The sequence below is a fragment of the Diceros bicornis genome, chromosome 11, assembly GCF_020826845.1.
Source record: "Diceros bicornis minor isolate mBicDic1 chromosome 11, mDicBic1.mat.cur, whole genome shotgun sequence".
Taxonomy (NCBI): domain Eukaryota; kingdom Metazoa; phylum Chordata; class Mammalia; order Perissodactyla; family Rhinocerotidae; genus Diceros; species Diceros bicornis.
The window spans coordinates 66379122-66403970 of record NC_080750.1 but is presented as its reverse complement, the minus strand read 5'-3'; the positions used below and the strand labels follow the sequence as shown (position 1 = coordinate 66403970).

The following is a 24849-nucleotide window of genomic DNA, read 5'->3' as shown; positions in this document are numbered from 1 at the left end:
TGTGTGTGTGTGTGTGTGTGTGTGTGTGTGTGTGTGTGTGTCTTTGTCTAAGTAGGTGAGAAATACTGCAGTTTAGTGCGAAAAAACCACTGGGCTGCGAGTCAGGAAATCTGAGTGCTAATCCCCTTCTCCCACACACTGCTAGTGTGAGATCTTGTGCATATCACTTTCCTGCTCCAAGCTTCGGTTTTGACATGTAAGGTCCTTTCTGGTTCTTGCAGACTGTCTTCTTACATGGTCTGTGTCTTGGTGCCTCTTCTTTCCATAGGGCGGTGGCCAGTTTGAATACTCCCTTCATGCCAGCAGATCCCAACGTGTCCCCAAAGGATTTCATCAAAGTCAATCCTGTTTTTGATTACCAGCTCTACTTCCAGGAACCAGTAAGTTGGGGGCCCTAAGAGCAATGATCCCAGCAAGGTTTTTGCTTTTCTTTCCCCTGTCTCTCTCCTTCTCCCCGTTGGTTTGATTTATCTCTGTCCACTCTATTTTCTGTGGCATCAGTCAGAAATGATTTTACAAATGGGCTCAGGTGAACTGGCTCCAGAGCTCAGCTGGGCCTTCCCGGGTGATGGCACATTTCTCTGTGTGTGTGTGTCTTTGGGGTGGTGAGGGAAACAGGAGTGTGGGGGTGACATACCAGGTTCTCCTGCTCTGAAATTGTGAAGTGGGAGGCTCAGCGCTAGTTTGGAGCTGCTTCCTCTTAGTTCTCTGGCTGAGAGGCTGGTGAAACCCACCTCTCGTTGGTGACAATTCCTGGCCTCTTGCCAGGAACCTGATATCTCTGCTTACTGAGGAGTGTCATCTGTGATTACAGAGAGCACCAGAGCCTAAAAGCCCTGCCCAAGGCCGAGTGTGCTCCAAGAGCTGTGGGAGGTTTCTAGGTCTCACCCTGAGTGCCACAAAACACAAGATGCCTTTTAGAGATGACCCCTGGAGCCTGAGTGATTTGTGTGAGGGGGTGTCACTGTCACCTTCCACTGGGATTCGTTGAGAGCATCACTGTGAGTCAATGTGATCTGGCTTGGGTGCCTCCCCTGCAGCTGCCCTCATCTATGGGGGGCACCTGCTACTCATCTGTTTGTGGGCTCTGGACTCCAGTGTCCAGCCATGTCTGGGTAATTCCAGAGAGGATAAAAGATGTTTCCTAACACTCCAAAGAGAGAAGAAGGGATCGAATTAATAAAGAGCTTGAGGGCCGGCCCCATGGCTTAGCGGTTAAGTGCGCGCGCTCTGCTGCTGGTGGCCCGGGTTCGGATCCCGGGCGCACACCGACGCACCGCTTCTCCGGCCATGCTGAGGCCGCGTCCCACATACAGCAACTAGAAGGCTGTGCAACTATGACACACAACTATCTACTGGGGCTTTGGGGGGGAAATAGATAAATAAATAAATAAAAAATAAAGAGCTTGAGAGCGTCTCCCCACATCTCTCACCCAGCCCTTGCCTTTCTGCTGCTCGTAGGATGTACCATTTCCAGTGAGGGTTATAACTGTCCCAGTTTTGATTCGGTGACTAACTCTTTATGAACGATTTTAACTGGTAAGATGGTGCTTTGAAAGAGGAACTTTTTAATTCAGGCGATGACCAGACTCATTCAGTAAGACACTGGAAGCCTCCAGCAAAAGGATGAAAAGATGTTCAATGTATTGCATCCTCCACTGAGGCCAGGGCCCTACCGTGCTGCAGCCCAGAGTGTGGGAAGCAGTGAGCTTCCTTCAGCTTGAATTGAATCAAAATGTCTTTAATTAGTTTGAAGTAGTCTTGATCTTGAGGGACGGATATGATTTAGCTGGTGTATTAATCAGCTAGGGCTGCTGTAACAAAGGACCACGCTGGGTGGCTTAAACAACTGAATTTATCATCTCACTGTTCTAGAGGCCAGAAGTCCAAGTTCAAGGTTCGTTTTTATATGGTTGGTTTCTTCTAAAGCCTCTCTCCTTGGTTTGTGGATGGCTCCTTTCTTGCTGTGTCTTCACATGGCATTTCCTCTGTGTGTGCATGTCTCTGTGTCCAAATTTCCTCTTCTTATAAGGACACCAGTCGTATTGGATTGAGGCCCACCCTAATGACTTCATTTTACTTTAATTACCTTTTCAAAGACCTTATTCCCAAGTACCATTACATTCTGAGGTACTGGGGGTTAGGACTTCATAGGAATTTGGGGAAGACACAATTCAGCCCATAACAGATGGGTAAAGGGAAAAAGGGTCAGTGCCCTGGTGAGAGAAACAGGAGGGTGGTGACAAGATGGGGACAGTGACGATGAAGGGTGAGGACTGTGAGAAATGGATCTATTTGGAACGAGACCTGGGCAAGTGGGGCAGAAGGTAGGTGCCCTGCACAAGGCCTGGAAAGTAAGTTTTGAGTTTGTGGTCAGTGTCAAAAGCAGCTGAGAATCCTCGTTGGTTCATCACCCTGTCCTAGAGGCCCAAGAAAGTTCTTTCAGCTGGACTGGAAGTCGGATCCCAGTCTAAGGTTTGATTACCCTTTCCCAGATGTTTGCTTCACCCCCGTGCGTCTCACACTGGGGAAGTATCCTAGCAGGTATGGGGGCACAGCGTTGGTTCCAATTTCTTGAGTGGCGTTGCCTCGGCCTTTGGGAATTGCGGCAGGAACAGAGCCCCCCCGTGAAATTGGGAAGCTGGTGTGTGGGTGCCTCTCACCTCTTATCTGACCCTTTCTCAATCTCTGGCTCTGCTTGGCCCCCACCCCTAAAAACCCCACCTCCTCCTACTGCCCTCTGTGCCCTTCCATCGCCTCGAATGCCCCCTGCAACGTAGTTAGTTCTCACCTTTCTATCTTTCTCCCTATCCCAGCCCGCAGGCCCCGAGTATGGGTTACAACAGGCCCTCCCTCAACGCGATGGCCCCGACCACTGGCGCATACCATGTGGAGAATCCAGAGGGAGAGGACGGGCTGGGGGATGTGCCCACTTCTTTCTCCACCTCTGTTTTCCGTTTTCCCTTTCTTATCCTTTTGAGTGGAACATTCATAGGAAGACTTATATCTGCTGCAAAACAGAGGTGCCCCATTATGTGGGTGAGGAGTTGAGCATTACAAATACGTTTAAATGTCAGAAATGTTTTGACTGGTGTTCCGTGTGAAGAATCAATTTCATTACTCCATCTAACAAATCCTTATGCACCTTCTATTATATGCCAGCTTCAGGAGGGGATCTAGAGATGAGTAACAACCTCTAAGGACTTAAAGAATTCTTGAGGAGACAGGCAGGTAACAAATACCTAGAGAATAAGGCAGCATAAGGGACCGCAGTGGAAGTGCAGCTTCCTCGGGGAGCCCATCAGAAAACGCCGTTACCTTCTACCAAAGGAGAGAGCATTTGCACTGAACCAGGATGATGAGGAGGATTTGGTTGGGTGAGTATGGGGGGTGGGGCGGGACAAGCGGCTGAAGATGCATATAAAACTCGCTTAACCCAGGGACAAAGATCATGGGAGATGAGAGGGAGTTCCTAGCAAAATAGTCAGTGATCCTTGAGGTGAGTTTCAGAAGGTCTGGAACATCTTGAGATTGCCCACAGAATTTAACGCATGCGTGCATTTTTCCAGGGAAAGAGTTCCTAACTTTCATCAGAACCACAGTAGTTCAGTAAAGGCTAGGAGCTGCTGCAGTGGATGGCCTTGGTGTTTCAGGGGAGGTGCAGGGAGCAGCAGCATCAGCATCACCAGGGAGCTTGTTAGAAAGAGGCCCCCTTTGCGGTCTGCCCAACAAGAATGTGTCTTCACAAGGTCCCTCAGGTGACTCACGCATATTAACTACCTGGGGAGGTCCTCCCTGCTTTGACAGCTCGTGTTCTGTGACTCTCACTCAGTTTCTGTGATTCTCTAGCACACTGATCCTCAAGTATCGGGGTACATCAGAATCACCTAGAAGGCTAGTTAAGACACAGATTGCTGGACCCCACCCCCAGACTTCTGATTCAGTCAGTTTTGTTGGGGTCAAAGGGTGCGCATTCTAACAAAGTAATGCAGATGCTGCTGGTCCTGGAGCCACAGCTTGAGAACCACACTGTAGCCCCGGGAAACGGTTAATCCAGCCCTTTTCCAGGTGGTGGTGGGTGGACAGCCGTCCTCAGTGGATTAGAGACCTGGGCAGCTGGTTCCAGTCAAGGGTCGCTGGAGCGGGTCATGGGGCGCGTTGACTGACTCCCTAATGTCGGTTCCCTTTATTGCAGTGATTCTCAAACTCTGATCCACACCCCCTTCACATTCTTAACAATTATCAAGGACCTCAAAGAGCTTTAGTTAATGTGGGTTATATCTCTTGATATTTACCATACTAGAAATCAAAATTTTTAAATATTTATTAATATTCATTTAAAAAATAACAATAATGTACCCATGTTAATGTAAATAAAATTTTTACTTTTTAAAGAAAACTTGATTTTCCTTAAAAAATTTAGTGAGACAGTAGCATTGTTTTACATTTTTCAAGCCCCTTTCATGGCTGGCTTAACAGAGACGGCTGGATTCTCTTTTCTGCTTTCTGCATTCAGTCTGTGATGATAGTGCATGTTGTGGAGCTTCTGGAAAACTCCACTGTACGCTTATGAGAGCATGAGAAATAACACACTGGTATTATTGCAAAAATGGTTTTTCATGGATCCCCTGAAAGGCCCTCAGAGCTCCCCCAAGGTCTCCAGATGTACCTGGTCTTGGGCCAGTTAGTGAACCTTTCAGAGCCTCTGCTTGCTTAGCTGAGAAGACGGGAGAGAACACCATAATGCTGTTGTGTATAGAACTACCTGCCCACAGACACTCAAAACAACAGTAGTTTCAACCTGAGTGTCTGAGAAATACTGCTTTTTAAAAAAAAGTTGTATTAACGTCATTATGGGAGATAGAAAAAAGGAAGTAATAGTATACAATTGTATACAATACGATACAGTAATAATACAAAATATATTGTATTTTGATCAAGCTACATTCAGAGTATTTATCAATAATATTCAGTTTATTAAAAAAATTTCTTATTTCTTAAATTGTTGTAAAAATACATGTAACATAAGGTTTACCGTCTTAGCCATTTTTCAGTGTACAGTTCAGTGGCATTAAGTACATTCACACTGTTGTACAACCGTCACCACCATCTATCTCTAGAACTCTTTTCATCATCACAAACTGAAACTCTGTCCCCATTAAACACTAACTCCCCCTCCCCCCCAGCCCCTGGCAGCCGCTGTTCTACTCTCTGTCTCTATGGATTTCGCTACTTAGGTACCTCATATAAGTGGAATCATACAGTATTTGTCCTTTCCTGACTGGCTTATTTCAGTTAGCATAATGTCCACAGGGTTCATCCATGTTGTAGCAGATGTCAGAATTTCCTTCTTTTTTAAGACTGAATAATATTCCATTGTGAGTACAGACCACGTTTTCTTTATCCATTCATCTGTTGATGGACACTCAGGTTGAAACTACTGTTGTTTTGAGTGTCTGTGGGCAGGTAGTTCTATACACAGCAGCCTTATGGCATTCTCTCCCGTCTTCTCAGCTAAGCAAGCAGAGGCTCTGAAAGGTTCCCTAACTGGCCCAAGACCAGGTACATGACTGGGTCAGGATGTTGACCTAGCCTTGTTGGACTTCAAAGCCTTCCCCTAAGCCATGCTGAGAGGGAGCTTGGACTTTATTCTGTGTGCCCTGCGCATCCAAATGGAGGGGAAGAGCAAACCACGATAAGCTCAAAGTCCTGATTGAAAAAATGACCTTAGGAGAAAGATGCTTAGTAGTAGCTGCCCTAGGAGGGCAAAGTTTTTGGTTTCAAAGATTGTTACAGTCATTGTGAAAAAATCAGTACCTCCATTGTTTTGTTGTAGCGGCTGGTCTAAAATCTGCAGGAAGAGTTTGGGGGATGGTTTTGTTCTTAAAAAACAAGCCTCTTGGCAGGGAAATGTTGGATATTCAATTTAGTGATCTGGCCACTGAAAGGGACCCAGAACTGGGTTTGGGGTGAATCCAGCAGCTGAGGCTGGTCAGGATAGGCACAGTTGGGGCTGAAGGAGAAACCATTCACGAGGTCCTGCCAGCATGTCTGCTACCTGCTCAGTAAGGAAACAGACCAACCAAGTCACTTCCTATCTCTGACCCTCAGTTTCCTCATCTGAAAAAAGATGGTCTAGTGGGATGGTTTTCAAACAGTATGTAATAGCTTCAAACTTAAGCTGAATTCAGGCCAATAAATTAAACATAATAGGTAGAGCAACTCTGTGATTCAGGAGTGGGTGCTGGGAGCCCCTCCTTCCTGCCTTTCTCCTCCCAGCCCAGTTCCCACCACTCAGCAGCCCGGAGGAGTTGTCTGTGAGCTCTCAAGGTGGATCCAGACTCTTTCAGCCCAAGGAAGACTCCGGTCTGTGCTGTGGGTGCACCCGGCCCTCCCACCTCTTGCTCGTGTTTGTTGAGCACTACAGGGTGTGGCTTACAGAAACTCCAGGGTAGAGTCAGCTCCCCTAGCTCTATGAACCCTTAGCCAGCATGTTCACTGTCTCGTCCTGTGAATTTGCCAAATCTGGTGGAAACTAAAATTAAAAGGTATGGGCCAGCCCCCTGGCTTAGCGGTTAAGTGTGCGCTCTGCTACTGGCGGCCTGGGTTCAGATCCCGGGCGCGCACTGACGCACCGCTTGTCTGGCCATGCTGAGGCCGTGTCCCACGTACAGCAACTAGAAGGACGTACAGCTGTGACACACAACTATTTACTGGGGCTTTCGGGAGAAAAAGGGAAAAAAAAAAGGAGGAGGATTGGCAATAGATGTTAGCTCAGGGCCGGTCTTCCTCAGCAAAAAGAGGAGGATTGGCATGGATGTTAGCTCAGGGCTGATCTTCCTCACAAAAAACAAAAAAAAAGTGTTTTTCTTTCCTTCTCAGAAGGGATAATGGGCTTTGTTTGTGTAGTAAGATAGAGATGAGGAGGCGGCAGCTCCGGGCAGCAAGACAAGTAGAATCTGCTGGATAATTTCAGCGTGACCTATTCTATTCTTTGAATCTTAGAATTCTTAGCTTCCTGGTTTAGCCTGGGAATATCTCACAGCCCCTTAGCCCCCCAAATCAGGACGTGTCTAGTATACCCTATTAACCCTCCCAGCACTAGTCCTCTTTACTTCTCCTTAGCAGGATATATGTATTTTTATTTCTTTGGGGAAGAGTATATGGTGTGCACCTGTGTGTGTGTGTGTGTGTGTGTGTGTGTGTGTATGTGTGTGTCTGGAACCATATAACAAGCTATAGGCAGATTTCAAGCACCAAAACCCAGTTTTTTTTTACATTTTTTTATTGACGTCATAATAGTTTATAACGTGAAATTTCAGTTGTACATTATTATTTGTCAATCACCATTTACCCCTTATGCCCACCCCCCACCCCCTTCCCCTCCGGTAGCCACTAATCTGTTCTCTCTGTTCATGTGTTTGCCAAAACCCACTTTTAAGTATTTAACCAGCTGAGAAACTAGGGAATAGAGAGAAATGTGTCGAAAGGAAATTTTAGGTGGTAGTCAAGAGAGGTGGTTTTGCCTGGCAGAAGGGCACCTCGACATCCACAAATGATTTTCTTCTTTCTCCCTCACAGTGTTGAGGCTTCCTTAATCCCTAGAACACAGCCTCCTTCAGGCTACAAAGACAGCTGGTCATTTGTTACATCATTTATTTTTTAAGTAATTCCTGCTTGCTACTTAAAAAAAACAACTGAGTTGCGTAAAATAAAAAGTTAAATCTCCCTTCACTCATCTAGAACTAGCTATTATGAGTAGTTTGGTGAGTATTTCCCAAACATTTTTTTTAATATGCTTTTAATTGTGTGTGTGTGTGAGAGAGAGAGAGAGAGAGAGAGGGAGGGAGAGAGCATAGATATAATCTTTAATATAAATGGAATCATGCTGCTGTTGCATTTAATAGATCTTGGACAGATATATAGATTCACCTCATTCTTTTTAATGGCTGCTTGGGGCTTCATAATACAGATGGACCATGATTTATTTAACCAATCCCCCATTGAAGGACATTATTTTGATTGTTTTTTACAGCTGAATAATACATTTTAAAAGAAAGTGCCACCGAGTGCTACTTATTCACCAGTCTTTAACTATCATGGTTTTAGCTTTTGTGCCTTCCATGGAAGCAACTGTCGGCGTTTCATTTTTGTTCTCTTAAATGGGCAGTGTTCTGTTGGAGTGAAAAGAACCAGACACTGAGGGGCTTGAAGTCCGGAGCCCTCATTTCCAACTTCACCATGATCTGCCTGACTTCCAGCGAGGTCGCCTCTCAGCCTGAGTGTCTCAATCTGAAAGGTGGCCTTCCCAACTTAGTGCTGTTGTGCAGAGCAGAGGGGTGCGCCCAGGGCCAGTGGCTTCAGAGTGCCTCAGGCCTCCTCACAGCCCTCTGAGGCCCGACTCATCTCTCTCGTCTGTCTGGCCAAACCACAGAGAGTAGTAAACAGTTTTCTCTTTTGGCCCAGATTTCAGATGCCTCTATCCACCGGCATCTTCAGTCCCAGGGACAACCACCCCAGCCGTATTTTCTGGCCTATTTTGAGAGAACTCTGGCCCAGAGTTTTAGAGGAATTCAAGTTATTATTATCAAGGTAGACAAAACATGAAGCAGAGTTGCTGGCCCCAACCCACCAATTAGAGGGACGACCCCGTCTTCCCTCAGAGACAGCGTCTCACGGTGTTAGGTGTAGAGGGACGGAAGTTGCTTGAGCTCAGGCCTTGTGGGAGCTGCCATTCGGTTTAAGTGGCTGTCTCCACTGTCTTAGCAACGAGACAATAGACCCGATTCAGTGTGTCCTCTGAAGCAGACCTCTTCTGCATCTTGGGAAGAACAAACGGGAAGGTTAAAGAGGAGAGGTTCCACTGGGGTGGTGCAGAGAGCATGCCTCTGGGAAGAGGTCTGAGTGGGGGCAGGTGGCCTGCTGTGGCCCTCGCAGCTGTAGGGATCGCCCAGCAAATGAGGTGATTGAGAACTCCACCCTGACAGCACTCCGGGTGGAAAGTCTAGACAAAACTTGCTCTTCTTCACTGTATCCTACCTTTCTGGGCCTCTTCTTAAAATGAGTTAAGTAAGTGCATGAGAAGTAAACTAGGGGATGGTGAGGGGTGAAGAGAAGTCTGGGTACTTTGGATCCTGGGACCCTCCAGATCCCCCATCCTGTGGTCAGCATACTTATCATCCTGCTGCTCAGGTAGGGGTATGCGGCCCCACTGACCTGGAGGTTATGCAGATTCTTGCCCCTTTCCCTCCTCATGCAAATCAAGAGACTCTTGAGGTGGTAGATTATTTTTCTAGGGCTGCTGTAACAAATTACCACAAACTTGTTGGCTTAAAACAATAGAAATTTATTCTCTCACAGCTCTGGAGGCTAAAGTCCGAAGTCAAGGTCTCAGCAGATTTGGTTCCTTCCAGGGGCTCTGAGGGAGAATCCATGCCTCTATCCTAGCTTCTGGAGGTTGCCAGAAACCCTTGGCACTTCTTGATTTGTGGCTCCATCTCTCATCTCGAGATCCTAATTTAATTATATCCACAAAAACCCTGTTTCCAAGTATGGTCACATTCATGGGTACTGGGCGTTAAGCCTTGGCCATATCTTTTTAAAGTTAATTTTAATGATCACATTGAGGAGTGTGACAAGATGTCCACACAGACGTGTTTGTCACACAGTTGGAAATATGTCTCGGGAGTAAGGGCAAAGCTGGAGATACCAATCTGGAAGCCATGGAAACCAAGGAGAAGAGAATTAGAGGTTTCCTTCTAGCTATGAGCTTCTGTGATTTCGAGTTTAAAATTAAGGAGGAGGCTGGTTAATAAAAGAGGCCAAGAGATTCTGATGAATTCTCCAAGGTTGGTTTCTTATATGCCCACTGTAGCCACACATTCTGCATCCATGGATATGGAAGGAGACCCTACTAAGGGACTTGAGCATCCACAGATTTTGGTATCCTCGGGGGTCCTGGAACCAATCCCCCATGGACACTAATGGAGACTATACTTCAAGTCATTCAGGTCATTTCTAAGTTGATTCTCGGGGAGTCTTTACTATTAAACAGCCTCAGAGTACTGAGATAAAGCCCCAGGATTCATGGAATTCCAAAGGCTTTGTTCTAGGAGCTTCTTTTAGAACCTAGAGCTGTCTTCAGTTGCCTGCTCCGGGTGATAGCTTTTGGGTAATGGTGGAGCAGATTTGTTCATTTGACTGTTCTGTAGGTTACTGCTTAGCTCCACCTCGAGCTGGAGGTAAACTACTGTGTTTGGGGCATCTGAGCGTGCAGTGGAGGGCAGAAACATAAAAGCCACAATCCATGTGCTCCTTTAGAGACACCCCACCAAAGTCTTTATCTCATACTCCTTCCTTTTTTTCATCTCTTCTTGCCACCCAGCAGGCCTTTGCTGGGTACCTACTATTACCATGCTAAGGCAGTGGGAATAAAAATATGAATAAGATACAGGGTGTGCCCCTAAGAAATTCACAGGCTGTCGAGGGGACCAGATCCAAAACTAGACAATTCTGATGCAATTCAGTAACTTTAATGATGGAGATAATAATAATAATGACCATTTATTGGCATCCCTCTTGTGTGTCAGGCATTGTAAGAAACAGGCAATATCTCATATAATCTTTACAAAACTCCCATTTTATAGATGAGAAAACTGAGGCTCTGGAAGATTAAGTTGCCTAGTTAATAAGTATCAGGACTGGGACTTGAAAACATGTTTGTTGGATTCGGAAGACTATCCTTTAGCTCCTGTGCTCAGGAGCGCAAAGGGAGGAGCCGCATCCAGCTGAGCAGATGGAAAGCTTGTCGTTGGTCTGTGGGACCTTTTATAAATTACAGAGTCACATGGTGTCAGCAGGGCGCAAAACCAGAGTACAAATGTTATCTTCTCCCCTTTCTGGCCTTCACCTTTGTCCTCCTTCTCCCTGTTGGCCTGATGTACTTTCATGTGTGGGTGGGCAGATTTATTTACCTTTTTGCTCTTTGATTTTGTTGTTGACCCTTCTGACATCCGTTTGCCCTTTTAAGGACCATTTCAGGGCCAAAGCCCTGTCCAGACCTCTGGACCTGTGGAGATTCTTCCACACATTGAGCTACATCCCTGAGCTCATGAACAGCGACTGTTACTGGGATGGGGACTGCTCTCAATAAATAAGAAATAAATTGGAATGAATAAGAAAGCCATGGCGATGTGCAGGGCTGACCAGGGCTTTCATCGATCACTTCCTTCCGTGGCTATCTCCTGCATTGGCATTCATCTTGTAGCAGAAGGGCACGATTGATTCTCTATCAGATGAATCTTACAAATGGGAGGGGACTGTAATTAACACAGACATTGCTTCCATCGGAAAATCTCAAACCGCAGATGCAGCACTGCTTGATGATAAATGTCTCCTTTCCTGCAGTGCTGCCCTCTCGTAGGTCTAAAGCTCTTGTGATGTGTGCAAGGACTAAGAGCCGCTGGCCACTAGAACCCCTTGTAGACCTGGCTTGTAGGACCCTGCTCTCTGGGAACATTCCTAGGAGGAGAGGAATAAACATACCTCAGCCTCTACTCTATCCAAGACCAGTCACAGATGCTGCGAGGAATGAGAGGAGTGGAGGCTTTCCTGCTCTCGGGGTGGTCCAGGGAGAGCACTTTAAAGGCTCTGTGGGATCCAAGAAAAGCAGAGTTATTTTATTGTGATGGGGAAGGTGAGACTGCATGGAGAAGGCAGTGTTTGGGACAGGCGTTGAAGGCCAAATGGAGGAGAGTAGTATTCTTGGTGGAAGTTACTTTCTCACCTCGCTTGGTAGACCAGCGAGATGAGAAAGTAGGGCATCCATTCTGCAAACATCGTGCAACCCAGTCTAGCTGGTGCCTGGGTGTGCTCAGGCGAGCAGGTGGAAAGGAGGGAGAAAACAGTAGATTGGTACTATGCTGTAGATGGAATGTTTATGTCCCCCCAGATTCATATGTTGAAATCCTAACCGTGATGTGATGGTATTAGGAGGTGGGTCCTTTGGGAGGTGATTAGGTCTCGAGGGTAGATCCCCCATTAACGGGATTAGTGCCCCTATGAACAATTATATATATTAAAATGGTATTGATAGTTACCCTATAAAAGAGACCCCAGGGAGCTCCCTTGCCCCTTCTGCTACCTGAGGACACAGCGAGAAGACGGTCGTCTATGAGCCTGGAAAAGGGCCTCACCAGGCACCGAATCTGCCAGGGCCTTGATCTCGGACTTCGCAGCCTCAAGAACTGTGAGAAATAAATGTCTGTGTTTATAAGCCACCCGGTCTGTGGTATCCTGTTATAGCAGCCTGAAAAGACTAAGACACACTGCCATACTCTTCCTCAGTTCCTTCCCATAGCACCGGTCCCCTCAGGGACTGTGTTGGGGAAGGGTCTTTATTATTCCTGAGCAGTTGCCCCTGGTGAGTCCCTGCCTCAGAGACAGCTAACTGTCTTTCTTTACACTGCTTCTATAACAGCTTTCAGGTCCAAGGGCTTTCAATTTCTGGAAAAGACATACTGGATTAAAATTTTTCCTTTATGCCCTAAAAAGTCATGGACCCAGGAGACCCCAGCCAGTAGATTAGGATCCACTGAAGGATCTTGAAGGCCCTTACCACCCCCCCGACCACCCCCCGTTTTTAGTCTGGAAATGCTCCTGGATGAGGGATTTGGGTAAGAAAGAGATGAGGGATCCAGACCCTGAGTTTCCAGCAAGAATCTCTCCCCCAACCCTCGCCCGCACCCTCAGACCTCTGTTTTGTACGTTAGCGTCTCTTAGCCCAGTTTGCCAGAGAAGGGACCTAGTATCTGGGGAACTGATGAAGCAAGTTCAAGTCAGAGAAATGTCCAATTGAGCACAAGCCAGAGACCTGGAAATGGCAAAGAACTGTGTGTAGATTAGGCAATTAAAGGTAGCAACGCTCCCGTGAGGCAGAAAGGCCTGGTCGTTAGTCAGCAAAAAAGGTATGTGTCCCAGCTCTCTGACAAAGGAGACCGTGCTGCCCTGTCCTTAGGGAGACCATCCACAGGCAGTTTCACGGTCTGTAATAATTTAGGCCCAAATCAAAGGAGCGAGTTTTGAAGTTACTGCAGCAAAATGAGATATGTGAATGGAACAGCTTTGGCTTTTCCACTTGGCTTCTCAGAATCCTTGGAATCTCTCTTCTCACACCTGCAGCCCCCAACCTAGTCCTGTACCAGCCCTCCCCCACTCCCTGAAAGAGATTGTTACAAGTAATACATTCTCATTGTGGGAATTTCGAAAAACAGAAAAGAAAAGAAAGCAACGTCCATAAACCTACCTCCCCGGGGGGGGGCCCCGTTAGCATCTTGTATTTTATTTGAAGCTTTTTTTTTTCAAACTTATGTTTCAATATGAAAATTCAAATTAATGTACTTCTAAGGAAACTTGGGCTGGATGGGACAGAGACTGGGGGCTTCTTGCTTTCTGTCAGGTTGGGGAGGGGTATGGTTTCCAAGATTTCTGTAGACTCCTTCATTTTGCTTTCTTGATTGTTTTAGGGAGTGGCTGAGGCCGAACTGGAACAGAACCTGAGTCGGACTTTCAAATGCATCTTCAGAAGAAGTGATGAGGTGAGGGGGGTGGAGGGGAGGGGGCTGGGGGTGCAAGAAGGGGGAACTGCAGCAGTGAGGGTCTCTGGATGGCTTCCCTGGAGGGTGGGGGGGAGGACTGGGGTGTAACAGCGTCTGGGGATGAGCAACTTGGGCTTCTTTTCTTTGACTTCTGTAGTCAGGTGAGTGGGGTCCTCACTCTACTGGTCCCCTCAATGGGGAAAGGTCACATCCTCATTGTCACACACCAGGAGGGCTTCGAAACTAAGATCAAAGAATGATTATAATACCAACAGTCTAGAAATTATACCATTACTACCATTACCATTTTAATATACACAGTTGTTTATCAAAGTCCAAAACTAATTGACATCTCTAACCCTCTTCTTTAACAACCAAAGGAGCTTAGACTGCTCTGTCTCCGTAACCCCGCCTCCTGTCGTGTGTTAGCTGTCACTGTCACCACTGTGGTTTGCACAGTCGGCGCCACCTAGACTTTCCCACGGTTGCCAGTTTCTTTCCTGATCACCCCTGGCATCTCACTCCTTTACATTGAGTTCAATTTCTTTCTTCCTGAAGTACTTGCTTTTGTAGTTCTATCAATAACAGTCTGTTAGTAGTAAAGTCATAATTTTTTGGCCTGAATATGTCTTTATTTTGCTTTCAATCTTGAAGAATAGTTTATCTGAGTATAGCATTGTGGGTGGACAATTATTTTCCTTTAGAAGCTTCTGTCATTGCTTATGAGAAATTGGCCTCAGGTCTCCTCTCTTGGGTATTATTTGTCTTTTAGCAGTGTCTGATCTGCAGAGGTCAAACCCATCTTTAAGGTTTTCTTTTTAATTTCAATAAACAGATTTTTTTTTAATTTATGAAAGTTGTAGTTGGTTCTTTTTCAGATCATTCTGATCTCTTTTGATGGAGTCTTGTTCCATTCTTGGTTTTCAGTTCCTTCTTTTATGTCTTTAATCATTTTAAGCATATTCATTTTTCATTCTCTTTCTCTCTCTCTCTGCAACTTCTGTTATTTGATATTCTTGGAGAGTCTTATTTTACTGTTTGTTATGTTTTCTGTCTCTTGCAATGGGGCCTTGGGGTGTGTGTGTGTGTGTGTGTGTGTGTATGAGAGAGAGAGACAGAGACAGAGACAGAGAGAGGGAGGGAGAGTGTGTTTTGTGATTTGGGTTTGTGAGCTCATCTTCAGCAGCACTTAATCTGCACCTGTCTGCTTCCGCTGGGATGGAGGCAAGAGCCCTCCTGAGTGCTTTAGCATGTGCTGCTCTGCCGGGCTTCCTGGTGGCATTACCAGGCTAGGCTCACTTTTGCTGTTCTTATTTACTTCGCATCTTGGGGGGTTCAGATCATGCAGATAGTGAACACTTGTGAAGGCAGGCTTGTAGCTATGAATTCCTAGGGGGGCTTTTTCGGTTTCCTCTTAGTACCAAACTGAATGGATGAACTCCTTTGATGTCTCTCTGTTATGATGGGTGGATTTTTTCTAGTCCACCTTTTAACTGAGGACCCCAGATTTACTGGATATACTGTGGAGGAATGAAGAGTATCTCATTTTTAACTTCCCATCTGCCATAGACCTAAGGTCTCATCTCTTGTTCCCATTGGTTGACACACCAAAGTCCTTACCTTACCAAGACCTGCAAGTGCCCAGGAGCAGCCTCGGCCTGGAGCTTTGTTGTCAGCTGCCTCTGCTCCTAGCTCTGAGGACTTGCCTACCTCTCTTGGGAGATTAGCATGTTTGTATAATCTGTATGGTATTTATAGGTCTTGTGTTGTGATAGGGTTTTCAGATGACCCGTTCTAGCATGTTTCCTTCACTTCACGGATAACATCATTTCTAACGTTTCTCCCTACAGGGTTTTATCTCCACGAGCAGAGTCTGTGAAGCAGGTAGGAGGCACTCTTAGGAGGGGAGGGAGACAGGAGGGCCATGGCAGGAACCAGCTGAGCATTAACTGTGTCTCCATCTGACTGCTGTGGGCAGAAGCAACCACCTGCCCACTCTGAACTATGATGTCTTGCTTAACATAGGTCCCCTCTGGGGAGCAGCACTCGCCCTCATCCTGGGCTGACCACAGGCCTTGGGTTCCTTCCCCCCAGGGAGCTTTAGATTCAAGATCTTAAACAGTAAGAGCTTAGAGGAATCTTAGAGCTTATCAGGGCAATCCCGCCCTCTACTGATAAGGACCAAGACCCAGGATAAGAGTTGACCTCTGCAGGGTCAGCTGGTGCACACAGAGCAGGAGTCAGGCTAGTCCCCAACCTGGGTCTCCTCTGCCATAGTCCCCTGGCCTTTCCGCCATCCTGTCTCCATGTCCAATCATTTCCAGTTCCGTCACATGAGACCACCGTTGTTCTCCCTGCCGGGTTGGATATAAGTGAGAGTCAGAGCCGAGAGCAGATTGGAGCTTGTCCCCATGGCTCCAGATCCAGCACTGTTCCTGCAGAACCTTACCTTCGCCCCAACACTGCGGCCTTGCCATTATTCACTTGTATTTTTATTAATAATGATGACCATTACCGCTTGTTCGAGCACCGACTGTGTGCATCAAACGCCGGCTTAGCCCACTTAAGCTGTATTCTTTATAATCCTCATGAGATCCCCAAAGATCCCATTGTTATCTCTAGTCTACAGATGAGGACATGGGTCTCAGAAGAGTTAAGGAACTTACCCAGAGTGGCCAGGCTGGGGTTAGACTCCGCTGACCCTACAGGCCGTGCCCCTCTCCCTGGCCAAGAACACCTCTCCCTCCTCCGTGTCTGCCTTTACTTGTCCACGCAGTCCCTCGTTCCTGCCTCCATTCCTCTAACATCTGAGCGCACACTTGGTGAGAGGCAGGGGTGGATATCCCCATACACAAAGCAGAGTCACTGCCCTTGGGGAGCCTGTGGTCTCTTGAGGGGGCAGACAGCGGTAATAAAGGGAGGAGGGCAGGTGGGGGCTGTCACCGAGGCACGGAGGCAGCAGCGAGCCAGGCCTGCAGCCTCGGGGGATCTCAGAGTTGCTTCAGCACGAGGAGGCACCCTGATCATGTGCCCCTTTGATACATCTCACAGAAATCTGCCTCGCCCGGCTCTGTACCTCCAAGGCTTTGAGAGCCTGAAAATGGTGAGCCAGCCCTGCTCAGGCACCAGCATTAATAGCCCTTGGGGCTGTACTCTGTGAAATGGCAGTGGTCCCTGGGCTGTCACTTGTCATCACAAAGTCACCCTCCGAGGGGACTGGGGACTGCTGAGATACAGTCTATACCCCTGGAAACAAGATAAGATTCCCCACCAAGGACACCGTGTGAGGGTCCATGAGCATGTAGAAGGCAATGGCATGCGTGCTCCCTGTCCAGATTGTCTTCCAGGCTAAAGGAAAATCAGAGCATGTGCTTATGAAAATTCTGAGCATCTCGTGGGGATATCTAAAGAGGGACGTAATTAGTTAAGCTAGTTAGCAAAGGTGTAGCCTAGGGGAGAGGTAGCTGCAGGGCTGCAGGGCCTGGCAGACAGTGAGGACAGGTGTCCTCCTGCAACTGTGCTGTGAGCTTTTGGAGGAGGGGATGAGTATGGTCTGTCTCGGAGTTTGTCCTGGAAGTCGAGGCCTGTGTGTGATACCACTGGGCTCCAGAATGACAGTGAGAGCACAGACTTGGAGCCTGAGAGGAGATGGGTTCATTGTGGAAAAGGAAGAGAGAACAAATGAAGGAGCAGAGGCCCTTTGCTGGGAGTTCAGATGGGACCTGAGAGATGGTGAGGTGCCTAACCTCCACTGGGAACCCCGGCCGGGGGGTGGGAGAGGAAACAAGTGGCTTTTTGCAGGAGGAATCTTGGTGAGATCCCCAGAGGAGCCCACCCTCAGCAGCATCCTCACTGAGGAGGACCTCCAGTTCTATGTGCAGCAGTTCAAGAAGTCTGGTTTCAGGTAAAGAGAACAGTGCCCCAAACACAGAAGAGAGGTGGTCGGCAAAGGGGGGCTCTTCTGCTCTCAGGGTGCCACAGCCCCAGTGAATGTCTGGCCAGCCTCTGCTTGAATGCCTCTAGTGTCGGGAGGCTCACTATCTTACGATGCTCTGCCTGCTCTAGTTTGGGGTAGCTCAGTTTGCTGTCCTTCATGCTTGTGGGCCCTCAGAGCAGACATTTTTAACCTTTTTTCAGTCACAACCCCTGTGAGAATCAGATGACAACTCTGAGTTCTTTCTTCAGAAAAACACAAAACCCTGCATAAACTCAAAAATTGCATACATTTTCAAGGGAGCTATAGACTTCTCAGGGCTTTTTTTTTTTTTTTTTTAAGAACAGCTTTGTTGAGCTCTAACTCACATACCGTAGAATTCACCCACTGAAAGTGTCCAATTCAACAATTTTTAGTCTATTCACAGAGCTGTGCAGTCATCACCACAGTCCATTTTAAAACTTGTCATCACCCCAAAAAGAAACTCTGTTCCCCTTAGCAGTCACCCTCCACTTCCCCTCGGCCCCTAGTCCTAGGCAGTCTCCAATCAGCTCTGTCTCCGTGGGTTTGCCTGTTCTGGATACTTCACGTAAATGGAGAACAACATGTTCCTCTGGGCCCCTGGCGTCTCTCACTCAGCATAATGCTCTAGGGTTCACTCAGGTTGTCTCAGGCGGCAGGATTTATTCATTTTTCCCAGATGTATTTTCAGGCTGAAGTTCAGGGCCCCTGCTCTGCCATCACAAAGAATCGCTCTGACAGCTCCCTTTCTGCATAGCTCTTCAAGTATGTGAATATTGCAAATCTTTGAAGCTTCAGGGCAGGGAGACCTCCCGCAGCGGTTAGCAACACTAGCAACACTCCGTCCTCCTCTTCTCCCTTACGCCTCCCTCTTTACACCCCCACCCCTCACTCAAATCCAAGGGGTAAAGAGAGCCAAACAGCAGGTGTTGCCTTTGTCGGCCCAGGCCTGGAAGTTCAGAGGCGTGAACGCCTGTGGCAGCAGCCCCTTAGGCCCCAGCATCTCCCGCACCACAGCCCGCAACTCTTCCCCAAGCTTCTCCTTTTTTTCTTAAAGCAGACACAACTTAAGATCTCAGGCTTGGGAACAGATTTGCTCTGGAAGGGAGCATTGAGATAACCTGATCCCACCTCCTTGTACAGGAGGGAAAATAAGAAGTCCCACAAGGGCACGTTGCTTATCCAAAGGATTTCCAGGGCTCTCCTTTTCTCCAAGGGCACCAACCCCAACCCTGCCTGAGGATTGGGAGAGTATTCTAGGTACAGCCCCAGAGCCACCCTTACCTGTCTGGAGGAGGATCTGTACCATCTCCTGATGTCCCTTTTCAGTGGGTTCCCTGGGGCAGGGAGTGGCCTCTGGATGGTGAGGGTGCTAAACCAAGCCCCCCACCCTCTAGGGTGACAGCCTCGGAGAACGTGGGGGTCCTGTGGGGCCGGCTTCCATGTGTTCCAGAAGCCCACCTCAGAGGCTGTCAGCCCCTCAGCCGAGCCCTGTGTGCCCGCTGTGAAAGCACGGCAAATGTGCCGGGCAGCAAGGCCTGAATCTGGGCTCTGTTCTCTTCCCCCTGCAGAGGCCCCTGCTCTTCCTGAGATGACTGGCTCTGTGCAGAGCTGGTTCCCGGGGCGTCTGCAGCATAGTCATCTACTAAAAGCTTTCCTATTTCTATTTCCTGATCTGGTCCCCCCAGGGGTCCCCTAAACTGGTATCGGAACCTAGAAAAGAACTGGCAGTGGGGCTGCAAAGTCTGGGGACGCAAGGTGAGTGCTGGTTCAGTGCTATTCCCCTCCCCCATGAGCTGCCCTGGGGCTTCCCATTGGCCCAACTGTTATGCCCTTGGGTCAGAGCTGGAGGTGGACAGACTGACCTGCTGGCTTCCTCCTTTCCGTCCTTTCCCTCTGGGCTTTTGGAAGTGCCTCCCTTGGGACCTCTTTCCTGATGATTCTCAGGGAGTGGTTGAGGTTGGTGTTGGGGCGGGGTAGGGGTCTGTCCGGGTGATGGCAGCATCTGTCTGGAAGGGCCAGATCTGAGGGCGGTGCCCCAGGTGAGGGCGGCAGATGGTCCAGGCTGACTCCCAAAGATGACAGAGATCATGGAGCCCCGGCTCACAGAAGGAGCATCAGGTGCTCCCAGAGAGATAAGGCTTTAGCCTCTGGCTGGGTCACCTTGACCAAGTCAATCCAGTCTCATTTCCTCATTTGTCAAGCAGAAGATGGATTTCCATTCTCTGCATCTGCACAGAGAGTAATGGGTCCCTGTTACATTCAAAACGTTAAAAACCTGAGGGAGCTTGCGTTTTCACGTTCCTCAGCTCACTCGGAAGCGCTGGTTATCTCATGACTCACTTGACTGTGAACGCCCTCTGTGCCAGGCCCTGTGCTAGACCTTGGGGACACCAGGTCAATAAAACAGATGAGGTCCTCACCTCCTGGGGTTAGGACTTGAGGCAGTAGAGCAGAGAACGTAGTGGTTAAGAGCAGGCTGGGCAGCAAGTTGAGCTGGGGTCTAATCCCTATGTGACCTTTGGCAAGGAACTTAACCAGTCTGTTCTCCTTGGCCACTTCTGTAATATGGAAATGACAAGAAGAGTGCCTACCTCATAGAGCGGTGTAAGGATAAAATGGATTAATGCATGTAAAATGCTTCGAACAGTGCCTAGCACATAGTAGGAGTTCAATTAATGCTCGTTATCCTTATCATCTCTCTAATCTGTGATTGACAGAAATTACACCACTGCAGTTTGATAGACAAAATCTCTCACAGCATGAAGGGACATAATGACAAAGGCTTTGGGAAGGTGAACCCCTATGGTGCCAAAGTTGGGAACCCCCTTCTTCTGTGGTTACCTTCCAGACCCTCCTCCTCTTCTACCTCCACCCATGCCCCCACCACCAATTTGCATTTTGACTTGGAAGATTCTAGAGTTTACACGATCCTACAGCAGCTTCACGATGAGTTTCAGCAACAAAATCGCTTTTGCACATCCCCTGGTTCTTCATTTGGAGGAGGGGATGCCCTGAGAAATACATGGTTCTGCGTGTAGGTAAAAAATAGTGCAGATTCCTTAAGTGGGACAAATTAAAGCTGTTTGAAAGTTATAATGGTAGAGCGAGAACAAAGAGGATAAATGGAGGCTTTCTCGACCTCGCAGTGCCCCTTCAGTCAGTAGATAAAAGTGAAGTCATTTTTGCTGCCTCCAATGTCACATTGATAACAGTTGTGGTAGACCCATTCACTCTAGGATCTTGGCTGCCCTTTTTAAGCATTCATTTAATTCAAAGAAAAGGAATAGTGATCTCTGTTCAAGGGCATTTTCCTCCTTTCCGGTGCCATCCATTCGGTTCCACGAATATCAGTCACACGGAGTGGGCCAGCATGTGTGTTCTTGGTTACACACACATGCACACAAAACTTGTGTTGGTCATTACACTGTGAAATCCATCTATGTTAGAAAACCTAGCCTTTTCCTGCTGTGTGTCTCCTTTACTTTCACACAGAACACTTCACTTCTGACACTGCCGGTCACCAGATGTGTGGAGGTTTTCCCCCACCCAGCAATAACTCTGCAACATCAGCTGGGTGTCCTACAATTCAACTCAATTCTGACAGTATCTACCCAGAAATAGCGTCAGATCCCGCAGGTTAAGGGCTCAGTCCCACAAGACTGCCCCAATTTCAGATGCCAATCATAAGCCCAGGTTGTCACCTGTGCTTCTGACCAAGCAGCTATAAATCAGAGCTTCCCAAGACTTTGCCTCAGGTTTGATTAATTTGCTAGAGTGGCTCACAGAACTCAGGGAGACTCTTCCTTAGGTTTATCAGTTTATTAGAGGATATGATAGAGGACACAGATGAACAGCCAGATGGAGAGATACATAGGGGGAGGTCTGGGAGGGTCCCGAGTGCAGGAGCTTCTGTCCCCATGGAGTTAGGGTGTGTCACCCTCCTAGTGTGGATGTGTTTGCCAACATGGAAGCTCCCTGAACCCCATACTATTGAGATTTTATGGATTTTTATGGAGGCTTCCTCATGTAGGCATGATCAATTAACTCCATTTCTGCCCCTCTCCCCTCTGGAGGCTGAAGGGTGGGGCTGAAAACTCCAAGCTTAAAATCATGGCTTGGTCTTTCTGGTGACCAGCCTCCATCCAAGAGCCCACCCAGAGTCACCTCATTAGAACGAAAGATGCTCCAAGTGTTCTTATCACTTAAGAAATTATAAGGGCTTCAGGAGCTCTGTGCCAGGAACCAGGGGCTAAGACCACTAATTTCTATTATCTCACACCCTCATTTTAGATCTCCAGTAATAGTGATGCTTCCTTCATGCCAATCATGGTGGAAACAAAGTCAGGACCACAGTGTGGGGGTGAGGGGGTAGTTAGTAGTGGAGAAAGCTGCACAGCATGAAAATGGAGTCCGTCTCCCTGCCCCGGGGGTGGAGGGCCTGAGTTGTGGAGGGGTGTGAGGTGCAGGAAGGGACCCGCTCTTTGCTCCTCCCAGCTTCTACTGCCTACTTACCTCCCCAGATCCTGATTCCCGCCCTGATGGTAACCGCGGAGAAGGACATCGTGCTCGTTCCTGAGATGTCCAAGAACATGGAGGACTGGGTAAGGGAATGGTCCTGCTCTAGGGTCATCAGTGCTTCCTGGAAGAGGGCACAGGTGTCCCAGAGGAAAGATGGCAGCCAAGGACACAGACTGGGGTGTTTGGTTGAACCACTTGCTTGACGAGCGGCCTCGTCAGTAGCATCACTGTCACTTCTTGAGAGCAGCAATCGTGACTCATGCTTCCTTTCCCCTGCACTGATGTAGGCTCTCATTCATTCATTCACTTATTCATTCACTCATTCATTCATTCATCTCACAGGCTTTTACTGTGCACTTAAATGACTTGGACAGTACTAGATACTGGGAGGTGAAGATGAATAAGATGCAGACCTCGCCCTATAGGGGCTCACTGTCCAGCAGTTAATCCCATATGCAGGACAGATGTGAAGAAGTGGGCATGATTGGGAGCGAGGCTTCACAGAGGTGCTGACCGTTGCATCTGGCCCTGATGAACCACTGAGGCTTGCCCGGCAGAAGGAGAACAGGGAGAGGGAGACACTGGGTGTTGAGGGGTGAGGAGCATGCAGGGCGGGGCACGCTCAGAGGATGGCAGGAGCTCGATGAGGCTGTGAGGTTTTGCTGAGCCCGCTGGGCCAGCTGAGCTGTGTAGACCCATGGGCATGAGACCATTGAAGGGGATGGGTGTATCAAACCCGTGGGTTGGAAGCTCACTCTGCTAAGATTGTGGAGTTGGTAGGGATTGGGGAGGCCTGCAGGTGGGGTGCCTGTGGACCGGCTAGATGCTGAGAGCCGTCCGTCTGCACTTAGCTGTGGCTTTGTTAACATCATCAGACATAGTGGAGATAGTGCGGTTAGTGAGATGCTGCCAAGGATGCCCTTCGTGGGCTCTGGAGCCAGCCGAGGAAGGGCTGTGGAAAGCTACGAGAGCCCGCGGGGACTCCTTCTCTGTGGTCCCGACCCTGGGAGGTTTCTGTAGAGACTCAAGTTCTTTAGCTGGCCCTTTCCAGCCCTTGCAACTGCCTGCTAACCTCGCTGAGGGTTGTTAGGCCTGGAAGGGGCAGCTCCTGCCTGGGGGTGGAAAGCCGCATTTCTCCCAGCATTTTCCACATCCTGTCGTGGTTGCCGCTCCTCAAGGCTTGGGTCCAGAGGGAACTCGCGTGATCCGAGCTTTGCATTCTAGGTCCTTGTTGCTGTGACCCACTGTGGGGATTCAGGTTCCAAAAGGGAGGCCCAGCAGCCCTGCATGCGCACCAACAGGGAAGAGGGAGGCAGCCTGGGAAGGGACGCAGTCATGACCAAGTGGTGAGAGCCAAACAACAACCAGGCATTTTCCAGGCAGCAAAAGGCGGAGTCCTAATGATTCGGCAGGGAGGCAGTTTGTTGAGATGAGTACGAGGCAGCCCTGAATTTGCATCTTAGCTCAGCCGCTCTCTGTGTGGCCTTGGGCAGGTTACCTAACCTTTCTGAGCCTTCATGTTACCGCACAGGATTATGGTCAAGATTAAATAAGGCAGTGCAGGTAGAGCACCTAGCACACGGCAGGAGGTCAATAAACGGTCATTCCTTTCCTAAATAACACAGTGCTTTTCTGGGGAAAATGAAATGGCCTCTGGGGAGCAGAGAGGAAGGTGTCCCCTCACAGGGGTCGCCACTGCTCATTGCACTAACCTGAAACCAGACCTGTTTACATTCTGCTATTTACTTTTCTGGGGTTTTCATGCAGATCCCCCACCTGAAAAGGGGCCACATTAAGGATTGTGGACACTGGACACAGATGGAGAAGTAAGGAGATGGGTGGGTGGGGGTCCCTGGGTGGGGGAGATCCCTGTTCACCTTCAGTAAGGGTTTTCCAGGCTTAGCCATCCACTCCATCACCTCTGCCTTGGGGTGAGCGAGGGGATGCAGATAGGTGTGAATTGCCTTTTATTTCCTTTCCAGGCCCACCGAGTTGAATCAGATCCTCCTTGAGTGGCTGGAAACTGATGCCAAGGACCCACCGGTTGTCCTGACGCTTTAGAGTTTGACATGTGCCAGCCCGCAGCAGGCCTTCAACACTGTCCTCTGCTGGGACGCTGCTCTTGGTGACCAGATGGGGCCTTACCAGCCTCTCTCACAGCCGGCAGCATTGTTCTGAAGGGGTTTGGGGCAGAGTGATTTTCTTTAAATGGAGTGGGTCAAATTTGACATGATTTTAAGTAGAGGAAGAATCACGTGTGATTAATTCTCTGGGTATAAATGCATCGCTTTATCTCTAAAAATAGTTAGTGTTCTGTGGACAGAACAGGGGGTGATTTCTCCTTAACTAACCAATTCATAGTTTTGCAGCAAAATCAGCAGTTAATTTCGAAGCATTTCGGCAGGGATTGGAACGCCTTTATTCAATAAAGCTAAGACAACTGTGATACTGCTGTCTGTGTTCTTGGGAGGGGAGCAGAGTCATTGTTCTAAAAACAATGCATTCGAATGAACACATTTCCTGTGGCTCTTGAGTCTACCAGGCTCTGTGTGGTCTAGACCAGCATTGTCCAGTGGAACTTTCGAAGGTGCTAGAAACGGTCTGTTCTGTGCCATCGGACAGAGTAGCCCCTGGCCACACATGGCCATGTGCACTTTCTGCCGGCTGCGCAAGCGCGGCACGCTCACGTACATATGCACACCTCCCTCGCTGCTTTCTGCAGGGAAAGCTTAGGGAGGAGGTGGTCTCTCCAAGCTGAATTATGAAATTTGACAAGTT

The 24849-nt window shown here is 48.3% G+C and overlaps 1 protein-coding gene across 2 annotated transcripts in view; it reads left to right on the top strand.

Annotated features, from left to right (window-relative positions):
• EPHX2 (epoxide hydrolase 2) overlaps nucleotides 1-24517 on the top strand; it is an 83334-nt gene extending 58817 nt beyond the window's left edge. For both annotated transcript variants that reach the window (XM_058550462.1, XM_058550461.1), the window contains 8 exons: nucleotides 269-380; nucleotides 13524-13595; nucleotides 15446-15479; nucleotides 17397-17499; nucleotides 19239-19308; nucleotides 22074-22154; nucleotides 23839-23897; nucleotides 24054-24517. In XM_058550462.1, coding sequence (XP_058406445.1) covers nucleotides 269-380; nucleotides 13524-13595; nucleotides 15446-15479; nucleotides 17397-17499; nucleotides 19239-19308; nucleotides 22074-22154; nucleotides 23839-23897; nucleotides 24054-24132 — 610 coding nt within the window. In that variant the 3' untranslated portion in view covers nucleotides 24133-24517. The remainder of the gene's footprint in view (nucleotides 1-268; nucleotides 381-13523; nucleotides 13596-15445; nucleotides 15480-17396; nucleotides 17500-19238; nucleotides 19309-22073; nucleotides 22155-23838; nucleotides 23898-24053) is intronic.
• Nucleotides 24518-24849: the final 332 nt, after the last annotated feature.